Source organism: Tursiops truncatus, chromosome 13 (genome assembly GCF_011762595.2).
Source record: "Tursiops truncatus isolate mTurTru1 chromosome 13, mTurTru1.mat.Y, whole genome shotgun sequence".
Lineage (NCBI taxonomy): Eukaryota > Metazoa > Chordata > Mammalia > Artiodactyla > Delphinidae > Tursiops > Tursiops truncatus.
Genome location: NC_047046.1, coordinates 1,089,659 through 1,113,338, shown reverse-complemented (window position 1 = coordinate 1,113,338; position 23,680 = coordinate 1,089,659). Strand labels below are relative to the sequence as shown.

Below are 23,680 nucleotides of genomic sequence, written 5' to 3'. Positions count from 1 at the left end.
CTCTGTCTTTGCTGCCATTTGGAGAGATCTCGCCTGAGGATGAAGCCAACACAGAGATGGAGAGAGAAACCGTATTCTGATCATGTCCTGGTGCAACTTGATCCAGCCTTGCCTGACGTCAGCCTGCTCTGAGATGGCCTAGTTTAATGAGCCCATAAATTTCCTTTCCCTGACCAGAGCCAGTCTGAGCTAGGCTTTTGCCAGTAGCACTTGAGCAAAGTTGGGGGATGTGCCTGTGAACGGCCATCGTATGCAGGGTCTTCACTGCAAGTGATCTCAGCGGGTCAATATAACGGTCTTCTGAGCAGGCTTGGAGAGTAACAGCAGGGAAGGATGCGCAAGACCCCAGCCACGGGAGGACAGTGGAGAGGAGGCTCTGCCCGAAAACCCAGCCCTCAAACCCGCAGCGACCACAGACCCACGGCCCTCGCTGACTCCCAGCTGCGCCCAGACGCCACCAGAGTCAGGGCCGCCGCCCGCGCCCCTCCTAGTCTCTCACCCCACCCCCTCCCGCAGTCCCTCCCGAGCTCCCACCCCCAGCCCCGCTGCAGCCCGGCTCCTCTCACGCCCCCAGCCCCTCCCTGCTCCCACCCCTACCCCGACCCCTCCCACTCTCCCTCCTCAACCGCCATCCGACCCCACCTCCCTTCTACCACGGTGCAAAGGCTCCCCCAGGCGTCCGCCGGGCGCGCTGCGGCTGCCGCTCCGGGTCCCCAGCCCTGACCGTGAAACAGTGCTCGGCGCGCGGGGTCCAAGTACGAGCGGTCGGGCGGGAGGCGAGGTCCGTTCCCCGGGGGCCGGCACAGAGCCCCGGACTGTGCCCCCGCCTGCATGCCTCCGCCGCCCCGGGGCCGTCTGGGGACACTCTGGAAGTGTCTTCCTTAGGGCCACCGCAGCCAAGGTCCCCGTGTGGACTCGCCGGGCGGGGCGTGGGTGAGCTCTGAGCATCCTCCAGGGGGCGCGGGACTCTGGCGGGAGCGGGGCGCGGGCCCTTTAAGGCGGAGGGAGGGAGCGGCGGCGGCGTTCATTAACATATATTAGCATGCCCCGCCCCGCCGCTGGGAGGCGGCGCAGGGCTCGGTCGGGCAGGCAGCCTGGCGCGGGCTCGGGGCGCGCGGGCGCGGGGCGCACGGGCGCGGGGACTGCCACCGCCGCGCCGTCCGCCCTGTGAGCGCGATGCGGCGGCGCCGCGCCACCCGGGGGCCCGGCCCGCCACCTCCCTGGGCCCGGGTCCCGCCGCTGCCGCTGCTTCTGCTCGCGCTGGCCGCCCGTGGGGGCTGCGCTGCACCCGCGCCCCGAGCCGAGGACCTCAGCCTGGGAGTGGTGAGTGCGCGGCCGGGATGCAGGGCTCCCGCGGGCCGGGGAGACCCCAGCGGGGCGCCTCGGTGCCTGCGGGAACTCGGACGCCCTGCACCCATTTCCTGGGCAGGAAGGCTGAGGCTGGGTCACAGTCTGAGTGTCTTACGCGCGCGCACCCGGGTCTGGGAAAGAGGCGGCGGGTGTCTCCCGGGCTCCGTGCGCTCAGAGCCCGCCGCAGTCGCCGGAGCCCGCGGAGGTTGGGGGCTCACTGGCCCCAGCCCCGTTACCGGCTCCGTGTAGCCCCAAAGGGGCCCCTGAGGCGGGTGGGACAGCAGTCGCAGCCGCCCAGAGCAGGGCGGTCCCGAGTGCGTTCCCCGTGGGAGTGGCGGGGGGGAGGGGTGCGCGCCCACAACCGAGAAAAAGACAGGGCTGCTGAGTGTGGGCGCCCCGGAAAGTCGGTGGTTTCGAGTTTGCTCCGCTGAGGATGTTGAAGACGTTGGGGAGCAAGGGAGCCGGCCTCCCAGCCCCCCGCTGGGCATGGATCTTGGCCCAAGTCCCTGTCTCCTTCCACCCCCAGGGTGGCCAGCCCTGCCTTGCCACCCTTGTCCCTGTCCTGAGCCTGCTGGAGTCCCCCTCCCATTCCCAGGCTCGGATGTAGCCGTCCCGCCTTCTCCTGCGCCCCTCCCTCAGTATCAGCTGTCCCACTGGCTTGGAAACCATACTGGGGGACTGCGCAGTGTCTTCTTCCCACACCCCTCCCCCTTTCAGCCCGCCAGGCTTGGAGCCTCCTCTTCGGGACCTGGAAGATTTAGATCAGACTTTATGGGTCTCGCCACCCCCGGGCCCCGGGAGGCCAGGCGAGGGCGAGAGCAGGGCGGTGGATGAAGCAGATTCCTTCTGAGGCTTCCGCCCCTGCAGTTGCCCTCACTTGCACAGATGAAGGGACAGGGCCGGGGACCTTGCTCCCTGCCTCTGCCCCCGGCCCACGGCAGTCTCCTAAAGGGGTGCCGATAAGGCTCCTCTCCCAGGCCAGTGGCATTCTCGAGCTCCGGGTGGCTTTCAGGCCAGTGCAGGCGTTTGGGCGGCATCCGCAGCCCCGTGGCTGGCAGGACTCGGCCACCCCCGCCCAGCTGCCGCAACCCCTGCAGCCGCCTGCGGGGGAACGACCACGGTCCCTGCTGTCTGCATCCAGACGCCAGAGGGTCCCCAGCGCCGCTTCCTCCCAGCCAAACTGCTCTGAAATCGGGGTGCCTTTGCCCACCTCCTCCGGGCCCTGGGGTGTCTGAGGGCATCAAGTCTCTAGGTCTAGGCTGGGTGGTAGTAGAACCAGGCTCCCACCTTCCAGCTGTGAGGGGCCCCACGGGAGGGCTCCTGGGGGTCGGGCCCGCACGCTCAGGGCGTGGAGCTCCTAGCCCAGCCAAGTGCGTGTGTCTCGCCCAGGGCTGTTCTGAAGTTTCTCGCCGCCCACCCAGAGGAAGCGGGTCAGGTGCACACTCCGGCTCCTGGCTTGCACCGCCATGCCTCCGCCTCTCCCTGCTCCCCTGGGTTCCCCGGCAGCGGGGCACTGGGCAGGGGACGTGGCTCCCCAGCCTGGAGCCCCAGAGACAGCAGGGCCCTGGTATACGACCCGGCGCATAAAGAGCAGAGGATGCTGCCCTTGCCCAGAGAGACCCCCGCCCCACCCAGGGAAGGCCAGGACCCCTCCAGCCTGAGTGAGAGAAACCTTCCTGCCTCCTGCCCCCGACTTGCGGGCCGAGGGCGGTCTCTGGTGGCCTTCGGGGGAATGACACCTCAGCGCATCAGACCCGGAGGTGCCGGAAGGCTGGGAGTACCAGCAGGGATTTGCGGGGAGGAGGGAGGACTCCCCTCCACCCAGCTCTGCACGCTGCCCCCAGGGGCCCACTGACTGGATATTCAGATCTAGGGCTGCCAGTGAGGAGAAGGGCCCCTTTGTAAGTGTGACCCAGCTTCTGCCAGACAGAGCCGTGCCCAGCGGGTCTCTTGTGCGCTGGCTGTCCCCGGGAGGGGGCTCCCCAGCCCAGCCCGCCCAAGCCTCAGAGGAGAACAAAGCACCGGATTGAGGCCTGACGCGCCGGTCCAACGGTGGGCTTTCAGGCCTCGGCGAGCGGGACAAAAGAGCCCCGTGCCCTCCTGGGGTTGTCGACTGAGCCGCAAGTCCTTCTGGGCCCGTTTTCATTATTTTATTTCTGAGTAGGTAGTACCCACAGCAGAATATTCAGACCATGCAGAAGGGTCTGCAGGGGCTGTTGTCTCCCTCATTTCCTGAGGATCCTTCCAGAGGTTGTCTGGGCACGTAAAAGGGCATGGGGACCTCGGTCCCTTATTTCTACGGATGACAACCTGCTGCCCACTGCCGCGCGCCCTGCGGTTTTCACTTCCCAGTCTATCCTGGAGAACGGTCCGTGTTGGAACGTCTCGGTCCTCCTGGTTCTTTCTTTCCACCCGTCGCATTTCACTGCACGGATGTCACGTCCATTAGCCAGACCCCCGCACGGACGGGCAGGCTGTTCCTAATAGTTCGCCATGGCCAGGAGCTGCCAGGACGCCCGCTTACTGCGACGTGAGTATGTGAGGGACCCATGCTGGGGGAGCCCAGGTGACAGGTATGCACGTAACGTATCGTATGTTGGCAGATTCGCCACCGTCCTCTAAAGTTTGTTCTCAGGTTCCTATCCCAGCAACAAAGTCTGTGAGCTCTTGTGCCTTGTACCACGCGTGCTGGCAGGTCTTTTGATGCCTGACACCCAGACGGTGACAGTGGCTTGTGGCTGAGAGTATGTGAGGGTGGCCGGGAGTAGCGGCCCAGGGGGCTGGGCAGGGGCTGGAGCTCCTGTGAGCCCGTATCCCCCTCCAGGGGGTAGGGAGGGGGGTGGCGGGGGTGACCATCACCCTGGCCTCAGCCAGTCGCCTCTGGGTCCCCAGCAAGCGTCTGGCACCTCGGTGCACTCAGGACCCGTATCAGACCTGGCTTGGGGCCGGGAACACCCTCTCGGCTGCAGTCAGGGAACCCAACCGAGGGGACCAGGGATGGTGTCACTGAGCCGCCCAGAGGGGAGCCTCGCCTCCAGGTTCCCCTCCCAGAGCTTAGGACCCAACTGGGCCCCTTCCCGACCCTGGAGGCACGTTGTCAACAAGTGAGTCGTTTCCCAGACACTCATGGCCTAGGGCGTCTGGATGACTGAGAAGTCTTTGTGGTGCTTTCGGGGGCCTGTGGCGTGGGCGGGACCGCCCTGGCCGCCTGTGGTCTGAGCCCCGGGACTGTGGAAGCTGACTAAACAGGCTGGCGAGCAGCCTGGCAGCTGAGGAAATGTCGTTGCTCTTTCAAGGGGCTCCGGGGCCAGCCTCTGCTCACAGCCTGCGATCTGAGCGTTGGGCCTCAGTCTCCTCGTCTGTAAAGTGGGGCCATGAGAGCGGGGCAGTGGGGACGTTCCCTGGGTGATGCCCCTGAATCTCTCACCACAGCGTCTGCAGGCAGTAAGCTGCCTTCGTGTTCTGAGGAGGGGGTGTGGGAACAGGGACAAGGGCTTGAGGGCTCACCAGGGTCCTCCCTGATGCAGTGCCTTCCTGGGGGTTTCCGAGGGTGCTTTGCGTGCATGTGGTTTTTGCCTCTCGGTTAATGGTGGCTCGGAGCTTCCAGTGAGATGCTCTGGGTGCAGGGCCTCTGCTGAGCACGGGAGGGGTGACGGGTGCGTCTGTCACACGCTAGCCGACAGCCTGCTGTGTCCCTCCCAGGCACTGTCCAGCTCTCAGGAGGGATGGATAGTGGCCTGGGCAGGATGCGGGACCCACTTCCCCCTTTCCCTGGCCCGCCTGCCCACTCCTCCATCCTCTCTTCCCTCTGTACCCCAGTCCTACCAGTTCCTTTCTGCTCCCTGAACTTCCAAGGCTGGTTCCTGCCCCAGGGCCTTTGCACAAGCTGTTCCCACTGCCATGAATTCTCACCTCGGCTCATCATCTGGCCGGCTCCTTCTCATCCTTCAGGTGCCACCCCCCCGAGCACCCATTTAAGGAGCCCCTCCACCCTGTCTCACTTCCCCTCATAGCACAGCGGTCCTGGGAATAGGCCCTGAAGCCAGATAGCCTGGGTTCCCCTCCCAGCTCTGCACTGTCTGGCTGTGTGACCGTGGGCAAGTGTCCTGACCTCTCTGCACCTGTTTCCTCATCTGTAAAATGGTCATAATAATAGCGCCCACCTGTAAGATCATTTCAGTAGTTCTCTGTTGAGCGCCTACTGTGTGCCAAGCGGGAACTGAACCCCACAGACCCCTGTTCTCACAGCTTTCCCCTGTGGGTGCTGTAATTGAGCAGCGCTCAATAATCGTTGGCCATTAGGATCACTAATCATTTATCATCTGTGACACTTATCACGTGTTTATCTTTGGCTTTCTGTGCAAGACTGTCCCTCCTGCGTAGACAGCAGGACGGTGTCTCCCCAGACCTTCCCTGTCCCCCCGGCACCTGACACAGGGATCCCTCGGTGAGGGTGTCGGATGGACGGGTGGACCGTCAGAGGAGGTTCTGGGAGCATCCCCCTGGGGAAGATGCTGGGGCAAGGGGTCATCCCAACCGCCAGCAGCCCCTGGAGGAAGACGCACCCTGCCGGGGGCCACCAACCCCTTTAGCTCTGGGTCTTTAGCGCCCGGACGGCCAAGCGGGTCAGACACAGACTTGAGCCAGAGCTGCGCCCTGGGACCGTGAGCCATTTCCGCAGCTGCACGTGGAGGTGATGGTGACACCGCCCCGTGGGTGCTGAGCAGTGAGTGGGTGAAGGTGCAGAGCCGGCGGCACGCAGTGGGTGCCGAAGGGCCTGTTACTGTTTGGGGGTGGGGGTGGGCGCTCTAAACCACCGCCCGCCCGCCTCCGCTCCCCCAGCGCCGTGACGCTGTCTGCGCTGCCCTGGGCCTCCGTTTCCTCAACTGTGCCGTGGGGCTAACGACACCCGCTCTCCATACCCGCTCCAGACGAGGCTGGCGGAATCCAGTTAGAGACGGAGGGCGAAGGGGGCGCCGACAGTTCAGCCGCCGTCCCCACTGTCCCGGCCAGACACGGGCCCCTCACGGGGCATCGGCGAGCCGACAGGCGTCCCGGGGTCCCGGTGGCTTCGCTCCGGTCCTGCTCCCACGGCCAGCGCGTGCGGCGAGCCCTCATTTCCCCCCCGTAAGTGGGGACAGCAGTGGCCAGGCCTGGGGCTGTGGGAGGGACCTGCGGGGGCACTGCACACAGTAAGCACTTCTTGTTTACCGGCACCGGCGCCGTACAGCACGTCGCAGCGCGGCCTTCCCTCGCCCGCTGGTCCACCCGTCTGTGGACGGTTGGTTTGCTGCGCCCCCTGGGAGCCAGCAGCGAGGCCGCAGGTGCCTGCACTTGACGGCTGACCTGCTGGGCCGAGGGCCGCTCAAGACGTGAACGCGGGGCCGCTCCGTGGCGGCGATGGCCCACTGGCCTGTGACTGCGGAGGTCAGGAGGGAGTTCTGTGGTGTGTGCGTTAAACATCGTTAAACATCGTTAACGCTGTGAACGAATGCACGTTGTGTCAACCAGCGATAAACGACATAGAGAAAAACAAGACCAGGCGGGGGCTGGGCAGGGCGAATGGGAAAGCCACGGGAGGGATGGTAGGTGACTGCATTTGCGGGAGGGGCCGGCGCCCCACTTCCTGCCAGTGCCTTGGGCAGGACACCCACCTCTCTGGGCCTTGGTTTCCCCATCTGCAGTAATGGCTCAGCTCACGGGGGTCCTTGCGGGGAGGAGGGTGAAAGCATGTCCTTGGCTGTTAGCGATTCTCCAAGGCGGGGCAGCCCCTGCGGGTTTGGGGCTCCCCTCGCTCCCACCCCTCCCCCCTCCCCTCAGCCTTCTGGAAAGTTCACCCTCTGCCCACACAGCCTCGTTGCCCTGGAGACACGGTAGCCGTGGTGACAGTGAAGGGAGGACCAGTGGATGAGCACAGGAGGGGGCTGGCCCAGGCGACCCACAGGCTCTGCAGGGTATTGGGGGGCAAGGGGCAGGGCCCCCACCCCAGGGGCCATCCTCATGCGGGCACCACTGCGGTGGGTGCAGGGATCGGGGCTGCGCGGGCTCCAGGGGCAGCCGAGGCAGGGCTTTTGTCAGCCTTCGCCCCATGCAAGGACCCGGCCCTGAGGACGGGCTCTCAGCCTGGTTCCTCTGTGATGTTCCAGCGTGTACGTACTACCAGGAAAAAAAGTGAAACCCCGGCCCTTCGGGAATTTGCTTGTCTCCCCTGAAGAGGGGAACGAGCTGGCAGGGCGAGAGGGAGAGAGAAAGAGAGAGAGAAAGGGGCTGTCCAAGACGCCCCCTCCCTCACAGGGCTCTAGGGTGACTGTTCCTTCCCAGCAGGGATGGGGGCTTCTTGTCGGGGACACTTGTGTTTCCACTGAAGGCAGAACAGGATGGCTCAGGCTGGGCTAGGGTCCCCGTGGGTTCTTCAGGCCCCCCGATCCACGCATCACCTGAGGGTCGGTGGCTGCCAGGGGCTCGTCCTGTTGTCAGACACCTCCTGAGGATTTCCCCCAGCGAGCCGTCCAGGAATCGACACAGAAGCCCACCGCCACTGGTGGGGCCACGGGGAGGAGGTGGGCCCGGGGTGTGAAGAGAAGGGACGGGCTTTGCGATGGGGGAGGGAGCTGCACTGGGGGCAGGTGGGATGTCTGAGCCCAAGCCTGCGGGGAAAGGGGGAGGGAGCCCCTGCCTCCCGCCAGCCCCTCAGATCTGGTCCCTTCTTGTGCTCCTGCGTGCAGCAGGAGCTGCAAGCTGCAGTGCCCAGGGCCCGGGCAGGCGCCAGCAGCTGCCGGCCGCGGTCGGAGCAGAGCTTGTCCCAGGCTGGCACAGGCCCTCAGCTCTGCCCTTGTTCTGACCTGTAGCTGAAACCTCCTGCTTTTCAATGTTAGCAGACGTTTCCAAACCACCTGAGGTGCTCTTGAGGCCTGAAGCCCAAAGATGCGCTTGGCCTTCGGGCCAGGCTGCCCAGCACCAGCGGGCGCAGCTCCTCTGTGAGCCCCATGGAGCCCCGCGAGGGCTCAGAGCGGGGCTCTGCTACGATCAGACGCCCAGCTGTTATCCCAGCCTAGAAGGGGACAGCCGGGAGACGGGTGGTCCCCCCAGGCTGTCTCAGCCCCTGCCCACCCAAAGCAACTGGCCTGGGTGGGGAAAGGCGCTTGCCTGGGTGGACCATTACCTGGTAAGGAGAGTGGGGACAGCATCGTCACCCAGCATCGTGTCCGGTCTGAGGACACCCCGGAGGGATTCCTCGTGGTGCTGGGCGCCTCCAGGCTCTGTAGCTCAGTCCTGCAATCCTAACAAAGAGCTGCAGAGTGTGTGTGTTTTCTGACTTTCCGAAAGAAAACGGCAGCATCAAAACCTTAAAGCACATGTAAAACTTTCCCCCAAGATGTGCAGCCACAAGCACACATTTTTAAAATAATTTTTATCGGAGTATATAGTTGACTTACAATGTCGCGTCAGTTTCTGTTAGTACAGCCAAGTGGATACAAATACACAGCTGTAACCGGGAATGCTCTCAGACACTGATTAGCCGGGGGACTCAGTAAATCCTGTTGACGGCTGACGGGGTGCATTTAAATGTGTTTGAAGTGATGTGAAGGGCGGTCCTCCGGAAAGAAGGGTGCTCGGGGTGGCAGAGGCCTCAACAGCACAGCCGGCAGAGCCGGGTCGGGGTGAGCCTGCCCGGCCCTCGTGCTCCCCTCGTCTGGGCACAGGATGTCACCCGGGTGTCCACCGGGAGCGCCCCTTGGTTGCTGTGCACTGTGCTGCCTGGGTCGAGGGGGGTCTCCCGGTCCCCCAGTTCTGTGCATTCTGGGGGTTCCTTCAGGAGTTGGGGAGGAGGTAACGGAACAGAGAGAACCCCAGCAAGGACTCAGTGTTTCCTGGAAAGGAGGGAATCCAGCTAGTCTGCTGCAGGTGTATGCAAATTATATGCAAATCATTGAGGACCCTCCTGGTCAGTTACATTCCCTGGGAATTCCAGGAGGATAGACCCCCTCCCACTGAGCACCCTCTGGGCCCCCTGTGGGGTCAGATCCCTGGGGCGGGGAGTCCTCAGGCAGGGGCTGCAAACTCGCAAGCTTCTGGGGGCCCTGCAGGTAGCATAAATGAATCGAAGATTTTTTACATGTCCACCAAAAAAAAAAAAATAGACCTGCAAGTCGGTGCATTTCTTGAAGCCTGGTCTGGGAGGGGGTGGAGCTCAGAGAATCTCCCAAACCCTGCCTTCCGCCCACCTGTGGGTCATCTGAAGCTGGCTGATGAGCCCACCCCTGGCATTGCGTCCATATGGCTGAATGCTTTTTTTTTTTTATCCTTTAGGACATTTATTTATTTATTTATTTTGGCTGCGTTGGGTCTTTGTTGCTGCACGCGGGCTTCCTCTAGTTGTAGCGAGGGGGGCTACTCTTCGCTGCAGTGCGCGGGCCTCTCACTGCAGTGGCCTCTCACTGCAGTGGCCTCTCTTGTTGCAGAGCACGGACGGGCTCTAGGTGTGCGGGCTTCAGTAGTTGTGGCACGTGGGCTCAGTAGTTGTGGCTCACAGGCTCTAGAGCGCAGGCTCAGTAGTTGTGGCGCACGGGCTTAGTTGCTCTGCGGCATGTGGGATCTTCCCGGACCGGGGCTCGAACCCGTGTCCCCTGCATCGGCAGGCGGATTCTCAACCACTGCCGCCAGGGAAGCCCGGCTGAGTGCTTTTTATGGGATTGTCACATGTCTTGGGAAGTGGGCATGAGCGCCGTGTGGCAGCTGAAGAAACAGAAGCCCCCCAGGAGGTCCCCACGGATGGCATCAGTGCCTCCCTGTCCCCTGGCCCCCCACAGATGGTAAAGGGGTTCTATGTGTGTCCGTGGTATAAAGGGTTGCCCCCCATTCCTGCTCAGAGGACCCCCACTGGGGCACTTTGCATCAGCGCTGTCCGCTGACAACACACACCTTATATGGAGGGTACCTGTGTCAGGGCTGATGTGAGCATTTCCACGTTCTAACTCTTTATATCCTCACATCCATAGGCGAGGAAACAGCCCAGAGGGGGTGTGACTTGCCTCAGTTGCACAGTGAGGAGGGAGCTGGGTGGGATTTGCACCCAGGCAGCCTCGCTCCAGAGTCTGGGCTCTTAACTACTGTGCACATGCAGCTCATAACCGGATTCCTAAAACCAGATTCTGAGCCCATTGCCCTTCTCAGCACGGGTTTCAGACCTTGGGTCCTAAACTGCTGCCTCACAAGCCAGCTCCGGGCCTGAATTGGGCGCTCACGATGTTAAATAACCTTTTAAAAATCTCACTTCCGGAAGTGTCCCCTGGGCATTTTGCTGCCTCAGGAGGAGTGAGGTGGGGCAGGCTGCCATGAGCAGTCGCACAGGTTGTGCACTGCTCAAACCCACCCATCTAAGGGGCATCAAGTTTATTAAGACACTTAGGCAAGGAAGGAGCATGAGACGCCCTGTGGGCTACTGGGCAGGGGCTGGAGTGTTGATCAGGGCTAGGAGAGGCCTGCCCCTCCCCGCAGTGATGGCCCCAGGCAGGTGGCTCTTCTGTGGGGCTGAGCTCCCCCTCCACCCCTCACTGTACTCTCTGCCCGCAGGAGTGGCTGAGCAGGTTCGGCTACCTGCCCCCAGCAGACCCCGACACAGGGCAGCTGCAGACGCCAGAGGAGCTGTCCAAGGCCATCGTGGCCATGCAGCAGTTCGGAGGCCTGGAGGCCACTGGCGTCCTGGGTCAGTTCTCAGGGTGCAGTGGGAGATGGGTGAGCTGAGCCCAGTTCCTCCTAACTGCCCCCTCCAGCCTGCCCTGCTCTCCTGGGATGGAGGGAGGATTCCCGCCGCATGGGATCCCTCCGTCATCCCCTCCCCGTCCCCGGCCGTGGGCACAGCAGGGGGTGAGTGTGTACCAGCCGCACCCAGACCCCCTTTCCACACTTTCAGTGGGGTCTCAAACTCCATGCCACGGGCCAGGCAGGCCAGCTGTCGGAGTGGGGTCTGGCCACCCATGCCCCAGTTGAGTCGCCCCATTGGGGTGCTAGGCCTGTGCTGTTGAAACTGCCCGCTTTCCAGGAGAAACCAGAGATCTGGGGGGTTTATGTGAGCACCCCACTTTTTACATTTTGGCCACAAATTCCAATTTTGTAAAGACTTTTCGAAGGGCCAGCTGATCAAAACATGGCTGTCCCCGGGCCTCTCGGGAGTAGACACGTGTGTCACACACAGACCCGGTCGGGTGTGTGTCCCGTGAGATGCAGGGAACGTTGGCCGACAGTCCGAGTTGGGGCCGTGCCCCCTCCGACTGCTCAGATCCCTGCCGTACGTCAGTGAATGCTTTGAAAGCCCCCACTCCTGGCCTGTGGACGCACCCCTGGCAGGGGGGCCCGACATAGCTGGAGGCCTGGGCCTCGTCCCCCCAGACCTGGTGCAGAGCGAGGGGCCGGGACTGGAGCTTGGGGCCAGCTCTCGGGGAGCTGCTGGGAATCCCCGGTTGGGGGTGCGCGTGCGCGGGGCCTGGCTCCTGACCCCCGCCCGCCCGCCCGCCCTGCAGATGAGGCCACCCTGGCGCTGATGAGAACCCCGCGCTGTTCCCTCCCTGACCTCCCAGCCGCAGCCCCGGCTCGAAGGACGCGCCAGGCTCCGGCCCCAACCAAGTGGAGGAAGAGGAACCTGTCATGGAGGTGGGCAGGCGGGGCTCCACCGGGCCTGGCCTTTCCGGGGGTCTGGGCGTCGGCCAAAATGAGCACCCACAGACCGGGGCTTAAGAGACAGGAATTTATCCTCTCGGTTCTGGAGGCCAGAAACCCGAGGTCCAGGGGCCACAGGTCCCTTGGAGGCTGTGAGGGAGAATCCGGCCCAGCCCCTGTCCGGGTGCTGCCAGCAGCCCTGGGCCCGTGGCTCTGATCTTGGCTTCCGTCTTCACGTGTCCTCCTTCCGCGTCTGTGTCCCCTTCTGTCTGTTGTGAGGACACCACTGGATTTAGGGGCCACCCTATTCCAGGATGAGCTCATCTCCATCCCCGCCCCAAACCCCCTTTCCAAATAAGGGCCCCGGTGCCCCCCACCGCCCCGGGGCAAGTTGTTCCAGGGAGCGCACTCCAGCCTGGGGCGGGGGCACTGGGCCTGTCCCTGTGACCGACCCGGCTCTGACCCCGCCTGCCCCAGGGTCCGCACGTTCCCGCGGGACTCGCCCCTGGGCCGCGACACGGTGCGCGCGCTCATGCACTACGCGCTCAAAGTCTGGAGCGACCTCACGCCCCTGAACTTCCACGAGGTGGCCGGCAGCGCCGCCGACATCCAGATCGACTTCTCCACAGCTGACCACAACGACCGCTACCCCTTCGACGGCCCCGGCGGCGCGGTGGCCCACGCCTTCTTCCCGGGCGACCACCACACCGCAGGGGACACCCACTTTGACGATGACGAGGCCTGGACGTTCCGCTCCTCAGGTGCGTCCGGGTTGGGGTGGCCCCGGGGACCCCGCATGACCCCCAGCCCCTGACAGAGCCCACGATGGTGTAGGGAGCCACACCAGCCCCCCAGGAAGAGGAAACCGCCACGGGTCCCCTGCCTAAAGCCGTGGGCACCTGTCCAGCTCAGGACAGCTCTGCATCCAGCCGCCTCTGCACGGGCAACCCACCTGGCGGACCCGGGCTGGGCTCGCAGGCCTGGGACGTGACTCCGTGAGCCAGGCTTATCCTCCCCCTGGTCCAGCTCCCAAGCGGGAGTGCAAGCTTGGAAGGCCTCTGAGGCCTCGGCACGCCATCACTTCTAAGTCCCATTGGCCAAAGGAGTCACGGGCCCCTAGCTTCAAGGCGGGACGAGGGGCAGAGCCGCGTGGCACAGGCTGCAGGTGCGGGCGGGGGAGACGGGGGCCTCGTGGCGTGAGTCTATATCCCAGGCTGGGGAGCGCATCCCAGCTGGAGGAGCCAGAAGTGGCCCCGTAGAACCTGTGGGTTTTATGCCTTGATGGGAGCCCAGGCCCGTCCTGTGGGGCCTGGAGCATCTATTCAGTGCTGTGGGGTTGAGGGAGCTTACAGTGACCCCTGTAACTTGGGATCCTGACGGCCAGCAAGGCCTGAAATATTTACCACGTGGCCCGTACAGAATAGTTTGCCAACTTTACTGTGAGGGGCACGTGGGAGGTGAGGGGGACCAAGAGACCCCCGGGGCCCGAGAGGCCCCTGTGAACTCCACAGGGCCTCCTGGGAAGCAGACAAGCCCTGAGTGACTCCATAGGACCCGTCTGTCAGGACCGGGGCCTCCTCTGTAACCAGCTTGGCGGACTCATCTCACCTCACCCCACGGGTCCCGTCCCCGTGGCCCAGCAGGAGCTGGCGGTGCCTCCCTGGGCTCACTGGCTCCTGTGTCCCCAGATGCCCACGGCATGGACCTGTTCGCAGTGGCTGTCCACGAGTTTGGCCACGCCATCGGGCTGAGCCACGTGGCGGCCACACGCTCCATCATGCAGCCGTACTACCAGGGCCCGGTGGGTGACCCGCTGCGCTACGGGCTCCCCTATGAGGACAGGGTACGCGTCTGGCAGCTGTACGGTGAGTCCCCCCCAGAGCCATCACGGGTCGCCCGGGGATGGGGACAGCGATGCCGGGGACCCCAGAGCACAGAGCCCCACGGCAGAAATGCCGGGGACCCCAGAGCACAGAGCCCCACGGCAGAAATGCCGGGGACCCCAGAGCACAGAGCCCCACGGCAGAAATGCCGGGGACCCCAGAGCACAGAGCCCCACGGCAGAAATGCCGGGGACCCCAGAGCACAGAGCCCCACGAGAGGGCTGGTTCTGTCTTGTCTGCTGCGCGCTCGGCACCTGGGGCCGCCTGGCACACGCTGGCTGCCCCGCCGTGTGTGTAGAATGAATAAGCAGGTGAGTTGTGTCGCCAGGGGTCCCTAGGACCTGGGGCCCCCGCTGCCCTCTCCACGGAGCTCATCTCAGAGCCCCGGGCAAGATCCCACGTCCAATCCCCAGACGGTTTCAGGTTGTGACAGCTGACGTTGATGGTGACCCAGGGCCCATGCAAAGCACTTACATGTATTAGGTCATCCAGTCTTTACAACCTGTGAAGTAGGTGCCACATCCCCACTGAGAGACGGGAGCGCTGAGCCAGGACTGAGCCAGGGCCAGCTCCGGGCCCCCTTCTGCTGGGGACACATCAGGCAAGGTGGCAGAAGGAGGTCTGTCCTGGGAGCTGCGAGAGCAAGGTGGGGGTGATGAACCTCCCCCAGTCACCCCCCTTCTCCATGCTGGTCTCCCTAACCCCACGCCAGTCTGCCCCTACCCACAGTGGCCAGAGCAGTCGTCTTAAAGCCTGGGACCGGGTGCCTCACCTCGGAGGCCAGCCTCGCCTCATTCCGCGTCGCCGCAGCCTCTCCCCCCGCCTGGACCGCCCCACCCCCGCGTCGCTGTTGCCCCAGCGCTTCCCACCTTCTGGCATCTGTGCGCGTCCTTTACTGACGCACAGTTTACGGTTTTTACCCTTTGAAAGCATTTGGTACATTCACAATGCTGTTCAGCTGCCGTTTCTCTCCACTTCCAGAACGTTCTCATCCCGCCCCCCTTTCCCCCGCCCTCCCACCTCACCCATTAGCAGTCACGTCCCATCCACTCCCCAGCCCCCGGCAAACACTCGTCCCTTTTCTGTGTCTCTGGACTTGCCTCTTCTGGACGTTTCACATAAATGGAATCGTACAATGTGTGGCCTTTTGTGTCCGGCTGCTTTCACGCAGCGTGTGTTTTCCAGGGTCCTCCCCAGCGTAGCGTGCATCGGTAATTCATTCCTTTTGACAGCCGATCACTTTATTTATCCTTTCTTCCGTTGGTGGACATTTGGGTTGTTTCCACCTTTGGGCCATTATGAATAACGCTGCTGTGCACATCCATGTACAGCTTTTTGTCTGAACACCGGTTTTCTGTTATTTGGGGCCTGTGCCCAGGAGTGGAGTTGGGGGGCGGGGGGGTGTAAACCCTCCCTTGAGTCAGTGGGGCACCTGCGCCTTCCGCTCACGCATCCCGAGGCTCCGGCTCCAGGGACGGAGTCTCCCCTGCCCTGCTCGCCGCCGCAGCCCGGCGCTCGGCCCGGTCAAGACGCGGTGCCACCCACCCGATGGCCCCGGCTCCGTCCTGGCGGCTCCAGGAAGGGTGGTGGGGTCTGCAGGGAGGCGGGTGTGCTGGGCCCGATGCAGCCTCCTTGTCTCCACAGGCGTGCGGGAGTCCGTGTCCCCAACGGCACAGCCAGACGCCCCAGAGCCCGAGGAGCCGCCCCTCCTGCCGGAGCCCCCCGATGATCGCGCGAGCACCCCGTAAGCCGTGGGCCCCTTGTCTCCACTCTGCGACCAGCACGGCCCCCAGCAGCGGCTCCGGGTCCTGAGCTCGTGGGGCTTCTGGGCCAGCTGAGCCCTGAGTGACAGTTAGTTTCTTTTCTTATGGACAGACAGTGGAGGGGACCCCCCACTCACCCCAGCCCAGAACCGTGCAGAGGCCTTGACTTTCAAATGTGCGATTTCCTCTCACCCTTCATCCCAGTCAGTCATCGACGGCTGCGTAACAAGCAGCCCTGCCTCGTGGCATGAAACCACCACTATATTGTGAGGCTCGTGGGTTCTGTGGGTCAGGAACTCGGACAGGGCACGGTCGGGGGTCGGGGGTCGGCTCCACGGTGTTGGGAACACCTGCTGGGGGCTGGGATCGTCTGGGGGCATCTTGCCTCAGGTCTGGTGCCTGGGCTGGGCTGACTCGAAGGCTGGGCTCAGCTGGGCACCATCTGTGTCCCGTGCCGGAGGTTGGATTCCTGGAGTGGCTGTCCCAAGGGAGCATCCGGAGGGCTGGCAGTGCTGGAGGCCGTGCGGCAGCTGTCCGCCTTTTAAGGCCCAGCTTGGATTCGTCTAGCCCCGTGGTGAAAGCAGTCAGAGCCTGCCTACTCTCACCCCCCCATCCCCCAGTGGAACAAGTGCCACAGAATCTGCAGGGAGGCGTCCCCGTCCACCCCTCCCACCTTTGCCCTCACAGCCTGGCATGCCGCCGTGCCACCTTCACGCTCACACAAAACACTAAACACAAAAATACAAACAGAAATCTATGTATTTAGGCTTCCGTGGTTTGGTTTGTTTCGAGGTTTGGTTTTCCAGACGTGGGATGTTTTCATGCTTTTCTCACTCCGCTGTATGTGGTGAATTGCCACTGAGGTCACAGATGTTGCTGTAACTTGTGTTACTGTTGGTCTTCATTGCACTTATTTATTGAATAAGTAACACCTGGCAGCAGTGCGTGATTCCAGGGGCACAAAAAGCAACTCACAGCGAAGTCAGTCCTCGCCGCTGACCTACCAGCCCCTCCCTGGGGCAGACATTTGTGCGTGTGCGTGTCCTTCCAGAGAGATTCCACACGTGTGTAGAAAGCCCAGCGTGTAGATGTACATGCGTGAGCCCAGTGGGATGTCTCCTGTGCCGCTCCGTGCCTCAGCTCTGGCCCCAGGGCCCGTGGAGGCCTCTGTGTCTGTGAAGATGCCTGGGTCTCGGGGCTGAGCTGCACTGCGGTACGCGTGTGCCCTGCCCTGTTTCTGAGTCCTGGATCGGCGGGCATTTAAGCTCCTGACCTTTTGTCGTCACACATGACGTTGCTGTGAGTACTGTCCGTGGACAGGGCTCCAGACTCAGAATCGGGGTCCCGGCACGCGCGCTCCGCGCTTCTGTAGAAAGTGCCCAGCTGGCTTCCCGACGCTTCTCTGGCAGCGTGGAGAGCGCCTGCTCGTCCAGTGCGCTCGCTCAGCGATCCGTCTCGCATCCTGCACGGCGAGCGTGGGGCTGTTTCACCTGCTTTTCTCTCTTGACTAAACTGCTCAGGTCACTGGGCCTGCAGGCGGTGATGCGGGCGTGCAGGGTCCTTCGGGGGTGCTTGTCCCCATGGCCTTGCCCAGCCCAGCTCCCCGGGGCAGCTCCCAGCCCGGCCCTCTCTCTGCCCCCAGGCCCGGGAAGGACGTGCCCCACAGATGCAGCAGCCACTTTGACGCGGTAGCCCAGATCCGAGGCGAGGCCTTCTTCTTCAAAGGTAACCCCCTCGGGGTCCAGCGGCCACGGACAGAGGAGCAGAGCCCACCTGGGCCCCAGGCCGGCCACCTGCAGCCCCACCCCCTGTGTCCCCCCAGGCAAGTACTTCTGGCGGCTGACTCGGGACCGGCACCTGGTGTCGCTGCAGCCGGCACAGGTGCACCGCTTCTGGCGGGGCCTGCCGCTGCGCCTGGACAGCGTGGATGCCGTGTACGAGCGCACCAGTGACCACAAGATCGTCTTCTTCAAAGGTGGGTGCCCCCCCATCTGGGTGCCTGCCGGGCATCGCTGACCGGGGGCCGCAGCCCGCGCTCCCCAGGACCCCCAAAGCTCGCGTCCACGCAGGAGGCCAGTCCTGTGCTTTGCTCTGTGGGTCCAGAGCTCAGAGCAGAGAGGCTCACGTTCACGTGTGCACTCAACCAGTTTGTAGTTATTGAGCACCTGCTGTGTGCTCTGCACTGTGGCAGGCCTTGCAGGCACACAGTGGGCAAGACACGAAAATCCCTGCCCTCATTCTGGGCCGGGGGACACACGATAAGCGCCTGCAAGTAATGAGGGAGTTAACTTCAGGTAGACCTGCGGGACCAGCATACCAGGCCGAGGGAGCTGCCAGTGCAAAGGTCCTGAGGCAGGAACAAGCTTGCTGATTGAAAGAACCTGGAAGAGGGTGATGAGGCTGGATCAGAGTGAAGGGCGAGGAGGCGGGGGTGGGAAGTGCAGGTGCTCGCCAGGGGCCGCAGGAAGGAGCTGGATTTAGCCTAAGAGCAGGGGGAGACTGCTCTCCCATCTCAGTCCAGGGTGACAGGTCCACTGGAGGAGGGGTGTCACTTCACCCTCAACAGCCCCGCTCCCGGGCGGGGCTGGGGTGGTGGTTCCTGCCCTTGGGGAGCGTGCTGTCTCTTTGGGGAAAAGGCAAGGTGCCCCGCCTGCAGCAGGAGACTGAGCCCTGCCAGTTCTGTGGGCGCCTTGGGGGCCGTGAGCCTTCCTCAGTCTCACGCACTGCTGTATGTACGTGCAGCTGTGTTTTGGGGGTGTAGGGTCTGTAGCTCCCCAGAGTGAAGCCACCCTGCTGCCCTGACCCAGGCTCTCCAACCTGGCCTCCCTTGTGTGGTGCCTGGGCTCGACCCCTCCACACTCACCCTGACGCGCCCCCTGACAGTGGAATCACCGTCTCCCAGGCTGGATGTCAAGGGCCGGCCACAGTCATGGTGGGGGCACCTGTCTGGCATCTTCTAAGTAACTTGGATTATTTCTTAACATTTAAAAATCGGGAGATCCCCACGAGAAACCACAGCTCCAGACTTGAAATGTGAGACAGTGTGGGCACTTGGGGCCTCTGCACTCGCCTGGCAGCGTCCGCTGGAGCAGGTCGGGCTGCCCTGTCGACGTCACCCCACGTGTGCCCACTCAGAGGAAGTCCTCACGGCCCTTCTCGTTGTGATCGACGGGGCCCTGTCTGCAGCTGTGCCGTCGTTTCCTTCAGTTGTTGCCAGTCTCTGACAGATGATCTTTTAGAACTTATTGTTAATTGTGGTAAAACACACACACACACACACACACACACACACACTGTAAAAGTTACCGTCTTAACCATTTATAAGTGTAGAGTTCAGGGGCACTAAGTACCTTCATGCTGTGTGCACCCGTCACCACCGTCCATCTCTAAAGCTTTTTCATCTTGCAAAGTTGAAACTGTCCCCATGAAACACTAACTCCCCATCCCCCCCCCCCAGCCCCCGGCACCCACCAGCCTGCTCTCTGTCTCCATGGACTTGCTGCCCTGGGGGCCTCATATCGCGGAAGCACACGGGATCTGTCTTTTTGCGACTGGCTTATTTCACTGAGCATCACGTCCTCAGGGTCATCCACGGTGCGGCAGGGGTCAGAATTGCCTTCCTTTTTCAAGGCTGAGTCGTGTTCCATTGCGTGGATGGAGCACATTTTACCATCTGTCGATGGACACTTGGCTTTGCTTCCACGTCTTAGCCGTTGTGAATAAGGCTGCCGTGGACATGGGTGTACGGATAGCTCTTTGAGAACTTGCTTTCAGTTCCTTTGTGTATATACCCAGGGGTGGGGTTACTGGGTCCTGGACTATTTCTTTCTCCCACAGCAGCCGCTCCCAGTTTACATTCCTACCAGCGGTGCCCGATTCCCCCCATCCTCACCTACGCTTGCTGTTTTCGGGGGGCGGGTTTGATCGTGCCCGTCCTACTGGGTGTGAGGCGGTGTCTCGTTAGGGTTTCGACATGCATTTCCCTGATGATCAGTGATGTTGAGCATCTTCTCGTGTGCTTACTGACCACTTGAATATCTTCCTTGGAGAAATGTCTATTCCAGTCCTTTGTCCAGCCAAAGATTTTTTTAATGTTTTGCTTCTTCTTCATTTGTATCTTCTGTTTTCATTTGTTTCTTTTTCCATTTGTTGTTTTGTTTGTTTCTGTGGCCGCACCTTGCAGCTTGCAGGGTGAAAGCACAGAGTCCTAACCGCTGGACCGCCAGGGAATTCCCTCATTTGTTTTCTAAATAACAGGGTCGATTAGTTGCTAAACCGGGTGGGAGTGGGGGACATGACAACACATACCCAAATTTGATTCCCACCCGCCTGCGGCGGAGCAGCTGAGGATGTGTTTCCAGAGCACAGAGTCAAGGACACCCAACAAGGGTCTTAATCACACCATTTCCCAAAAGCTTTACGTGCGGATTTGAAGTTCTTGGTGATTTCTAAAGCTCTGCTTCTGTGTAATCTGACGAGGCTGCACACGTGCAGGTCCGGTGGGCCTTCACCCGGCGCCCTTCCTGCTTTGCCCGTGAACGTGCTCAGCCTGCCTCACAGCAGAAGTGGACAAGGCCCCGCTGACCGAAGTGGCTTCTCGGGGTGGGAGCGGGTAGTCTTGCCCCCTGGCTGTGACGCGGCCGCCTCATCTGGCCCCGCCTCCCCAGGCTGCTGGCACGTGTGGGACCCCTGCCGGGAGCACAGCAGGCGCTCGGTGAACCCTCCTGGGACTTACGCCATGGGCACTGCGCATCGGGGTGCCCGTCTGTGGGAGGAGCAAGGGCTGGGGCCCTCGCCCGGCGGGCTGGGCGAACCCCGGCCCACGGCTCTTTCTCTCGCCCCCAGGAGACAGATACTGGGTGTTTAAGGACAATAACGTAGAGGAAGGATACCCGCGGCCCATCTCGGACTTCGGCCTCCCGCCGGGCGGCGTCGATGCTGCCTTCTCCTGGGCCCACAATGACAAGACTTATTTCTTTAAGGACCAGCTGTACTGGCGCTACGATGAGCACACACGGCGCATGGACCCTGGCCACCCCGCCCAGAGCCCCCCGTGGAGGGGCATCCCCAGCACGCTCGACGATGCCATGCGCTGGTCCGATGGTGAGCCGGGCGCGGGGGGAAGGGCGACTCCGGGGCAGCCTCAGCACCCACACCTGGGGAGCTGGGATCCAGCGGCAGATGCGTGCGTCTGCTCCGCCCCCCCCACCCCCGCTGCAGACACCACCCGCCCCCAGAGGGGCCCCTGGGTCGCCCCTTCTGGCTCTTGTTCACCTCTCGGGGTCCCTTCCTCGCCCCCGTCACCCCTCCAGCCATAGCAGCCTTGCCTCCTGCTCTCACACACACACCTCAGGGCCTTTGCACCTGCCGTGCGCCCCCCCCCCCCCCCCCCCCCCCCCGCCAACACTTTCCCCACCGGCTTCAGGCCTCCGCCCAAACGTCATTGCAGCGCCCCCTGGCTGCAGTGAGAAGTACAGCACCCTCCCACAGGGGCAGCTCCACCCCTACGGGAAGTTTCATTTGTTCTATTTGCAAAGCCATGTCCCCAGTACCTAGAACAGCCTGGCACATTGTAGGCCCTCACTAAATAAATAGTAGGGGAAAGCAGAGGCCATCTCGTCCATCCCCCTGCCTCCAGGCGGCTCCTTGAGCTTTCCCAGGCCTGCAATGCTCTGAGTGCCCACAGATGGGCTCCCCGTAGGCTGAGACCAAGACTCTGACTCTCACCTGAGACATTCTACGTCCGTCCTTCCTACTGGCCCCGCAGCTCTCTGTATCCCGTCCTCCTGCCGTCTACACCGAATCCCGCGTGCTGCAGCGGCCGGAGCTCAGCTGCCTGCCCTCTTCTCCCCCAGGTGCCGCCTACTTCTTCCGCGGCAAGGAGTACTGGAAGGTGATGGATGGCGAGCTGGAGGTGGCGCCCGGGTACCCGCAGTCCACGGCCCGGGACTGGCTGGTCTGCAGAGACCCGCCCGCTGACCCCGAGGACGCAGACGGAGAGGCAGGGGCCCACGCCCGGCCGGGGCAGCGCGACCACAGCCGCTCAGAGGACGCCTACGAGGTCTGTTCCTGCACCTCCATCGCCGCCGCAGCACCGCGGGCCGCGGGCCCACTGCTGGCCGCGCTGCTGAGCCTCCTGTGGACAGCGGCCCGGGCCCTGGCGCTGTGACATTCGGCGCTGGCCTGCGACAGGACAGAAGGGGCTGCAGTCCAGAGCCACAAAGCGCAAGGACTGATGCCCGCCCCTCCAGCGCCGGAGCCAAGCGTCCCTGCAGAGCGGACCGCGCCTTGCAGACGGGGACGGCGCCGCCAGCCCCCCAGGCCGAGGCCACCGGGTGCAGCCCCCCGACTCGGCAGAGGCCAGCAGAGGGCGCTGCTCCCCGGGCGCGGATGCTGGGGGAGCTCCCGCCTGGCCTGCCTGCCCTCTGCCAGCTGGGGAGGTTGCGTCACGGCCCGGCCGGGCTGGGGCCGGAAGCCGTCCTTTCGGTGAGCGAGTGACTGAATCTCACGGAGACTGACCGAGGAGCCAGGGGTAGGCTGGGCTGGGGGCGTTACATCGGGTCCGCAGACCCTGGCAAGAGCAGCCCGGAGGCCCACGGGCACCGCCTCCCCGTCCCCTGCCGCAGAGCCGCCCCTGGTGCTTCCGCCCGCCCGTGGGGCTTCCTCTCCTGGTCCCAGTGGGCCTGCCGGCCGCCTTGACCAGGGCAGCCGCCTCCACGGGCGAGCCCCCAAGCTGGGGCCGTGGTGGGCTTCCCTTGTGACGCGTTTCAGACAAACATGATCTCTTCCTGCTTTGTAACGGCTCAGGCTCGGCTCCCTGACGCGCTCAGGCGGTCCGAGCGTGGGCGTCCTCCGGGGCCTGTGCAGCCCTGGCCCCAGACCACCTGCACTCTGGGGTGGGGGGCCTCCAGGGAGGCCTGTGCAGTGGTCACCAACACCTTCCTGCCCAGCGCTTACTTGACGACTCCATGACCCCTGGGTCATTACACCCATTTCACAGATGGACAAGCTGAGGCCCAGCTCAGGGAAACGAGCCTCCTGCCCACAGGCAGGGGTCGGGCCGGGTCAGGTGTCAGGACCTGGGGTTCTGGCACATTCGCCCAACCCTCCCTGATGGAGGTACTGCTCCCTGATGGAGTACGTGCAGGTACTGCTCTCAGTGCGGGACGTGCAGAACGAGACAAGGTTTTGGGTGGGGCACCTGGGACGCTGTCTGCCACCCCGAATGCCCCTGAGGGCCTCCCAACAGGAAGTGCAGGGAGGTGGCTCCGTCCCATTGCTCCTTCTGCTTCTGGCTCCAAGGCCAGGATGGCAGCCACCGCTCTACCACCCGGAGGGGCAAAGAGTGGGAGCTGTACCCCCTTCACCCGGGAGGGCGACCTTTCCCAGAAGCCCTGGCTGCCTGCCCGCTCTCACTGGCAGGGAGCGATTCATCAGTGCTTCTCCTGGGGGTGCGTGGACATGGGGGTGGGACGGTCCTTGCCCATCCCTGTCGCAGCCATAGATAGCCCCAAAGGTAGGGTCACCTCGGTTGAGAACCTCTGGTCTAGAGGAATCAGCACCCCTCCCTCGGGCTGGGGCAGGTGAACACCTGCAGCAAAAATGGTGTCGGTTAGAAAGAGGAGAGTAGGTGATGTGAGCATCAGGCCATAAGGGGGTGCGAAGAGCCCCTGCAGGGGCCGCCTTAGAGCCGGGGTTCTCCAGGCGGGGTGCCCAGCCAGCAGCATCGACATCACCCAGAGCCGGTAGAAATGCAGATTCTTGGGCCTGGCCCTGCCTGCTGATCAGAAGGCTGGGGGTGGGGCCGGCCATGTGTTACCCTCCCCCCCTTTCTGCGAGTGTGATACACGGGGAAGTTTGTGAACAGCTGCTTTCCAGGGGGCTCCGGAAAGGCCGCCTGAGCCGGGGAATGAGCTGAAACAGCGAGGAGGAGCTGGTTGTGCAGCGATCTGAGGGAAGAGGCCGGCCGGGGGCGCGGGGGGGCCGGGGCAGGGCAGGCGCACACGTCCTGGGGTGCAATGGGCCTGC

The 23,680-nt window shown here is 63.2% G+C and overlaps 1 protein-coding gene and 1 long non-coding RNA gene across 3 annotated transcripts; one reads left to right on the top strand and one right to left on the bottom strand.

Annotated features, from left to right (window-relative positions):
* Positions 1-1,079: 1,079 nt before the first annotated feature.
* On the top strand, positions 1,080-22,447 carry MMP17 (matrix metallopeptidase 17). Of its 2 annotated transcripts, none has more exons than XM_073789918.1 (10): positions 1,080-1,323; positions 10,924-11,056; positions 11,928-12,000; positions 12,484-12,767; positions 13,695-13,871; positions 15,534-15,633; positions 17,295-17,377; positions 17,475-17,627; positions 20,498-20,755; positions 21,508-22,447. In XM_073789918.1, exons 1-10 carry the CDS (start codon positions 1,177-1,179, stop codon positions 21,819-21,821), a joined length of 1,722 nt encoding a protein of 573 aa, XP_073646019.1. In that variant the 5' UTR covers positions 1,080-1,176; the 3' UTR covers positions 21,822-22,447. The 2 variants fall into 2 exon arrangements, with proteins under 2 accessions (XP_073646019.1, XP_019797963.2); XM_019942404.3 differs by having other exon boundaries at positions 1,081-1,323; positions 11,871-12,000.
* On the bottom strand, positions 4,573-6,411 carry LOC141276128 (uncharacterized). Its single transcript, XR_012325088.1, has 3 exons — positions 6,273-6,411; positions 4,858-4,984; positions 4,573-4,709 (listed from the first exon to the last, which is right to left on the bottom strand). It is a non-coding gene; the product is annotated as an uncharacterized lncRNA (long non-coding RNA).
* Positions 22,448-23,680: the final 1,233 nt, after the last annotated feature.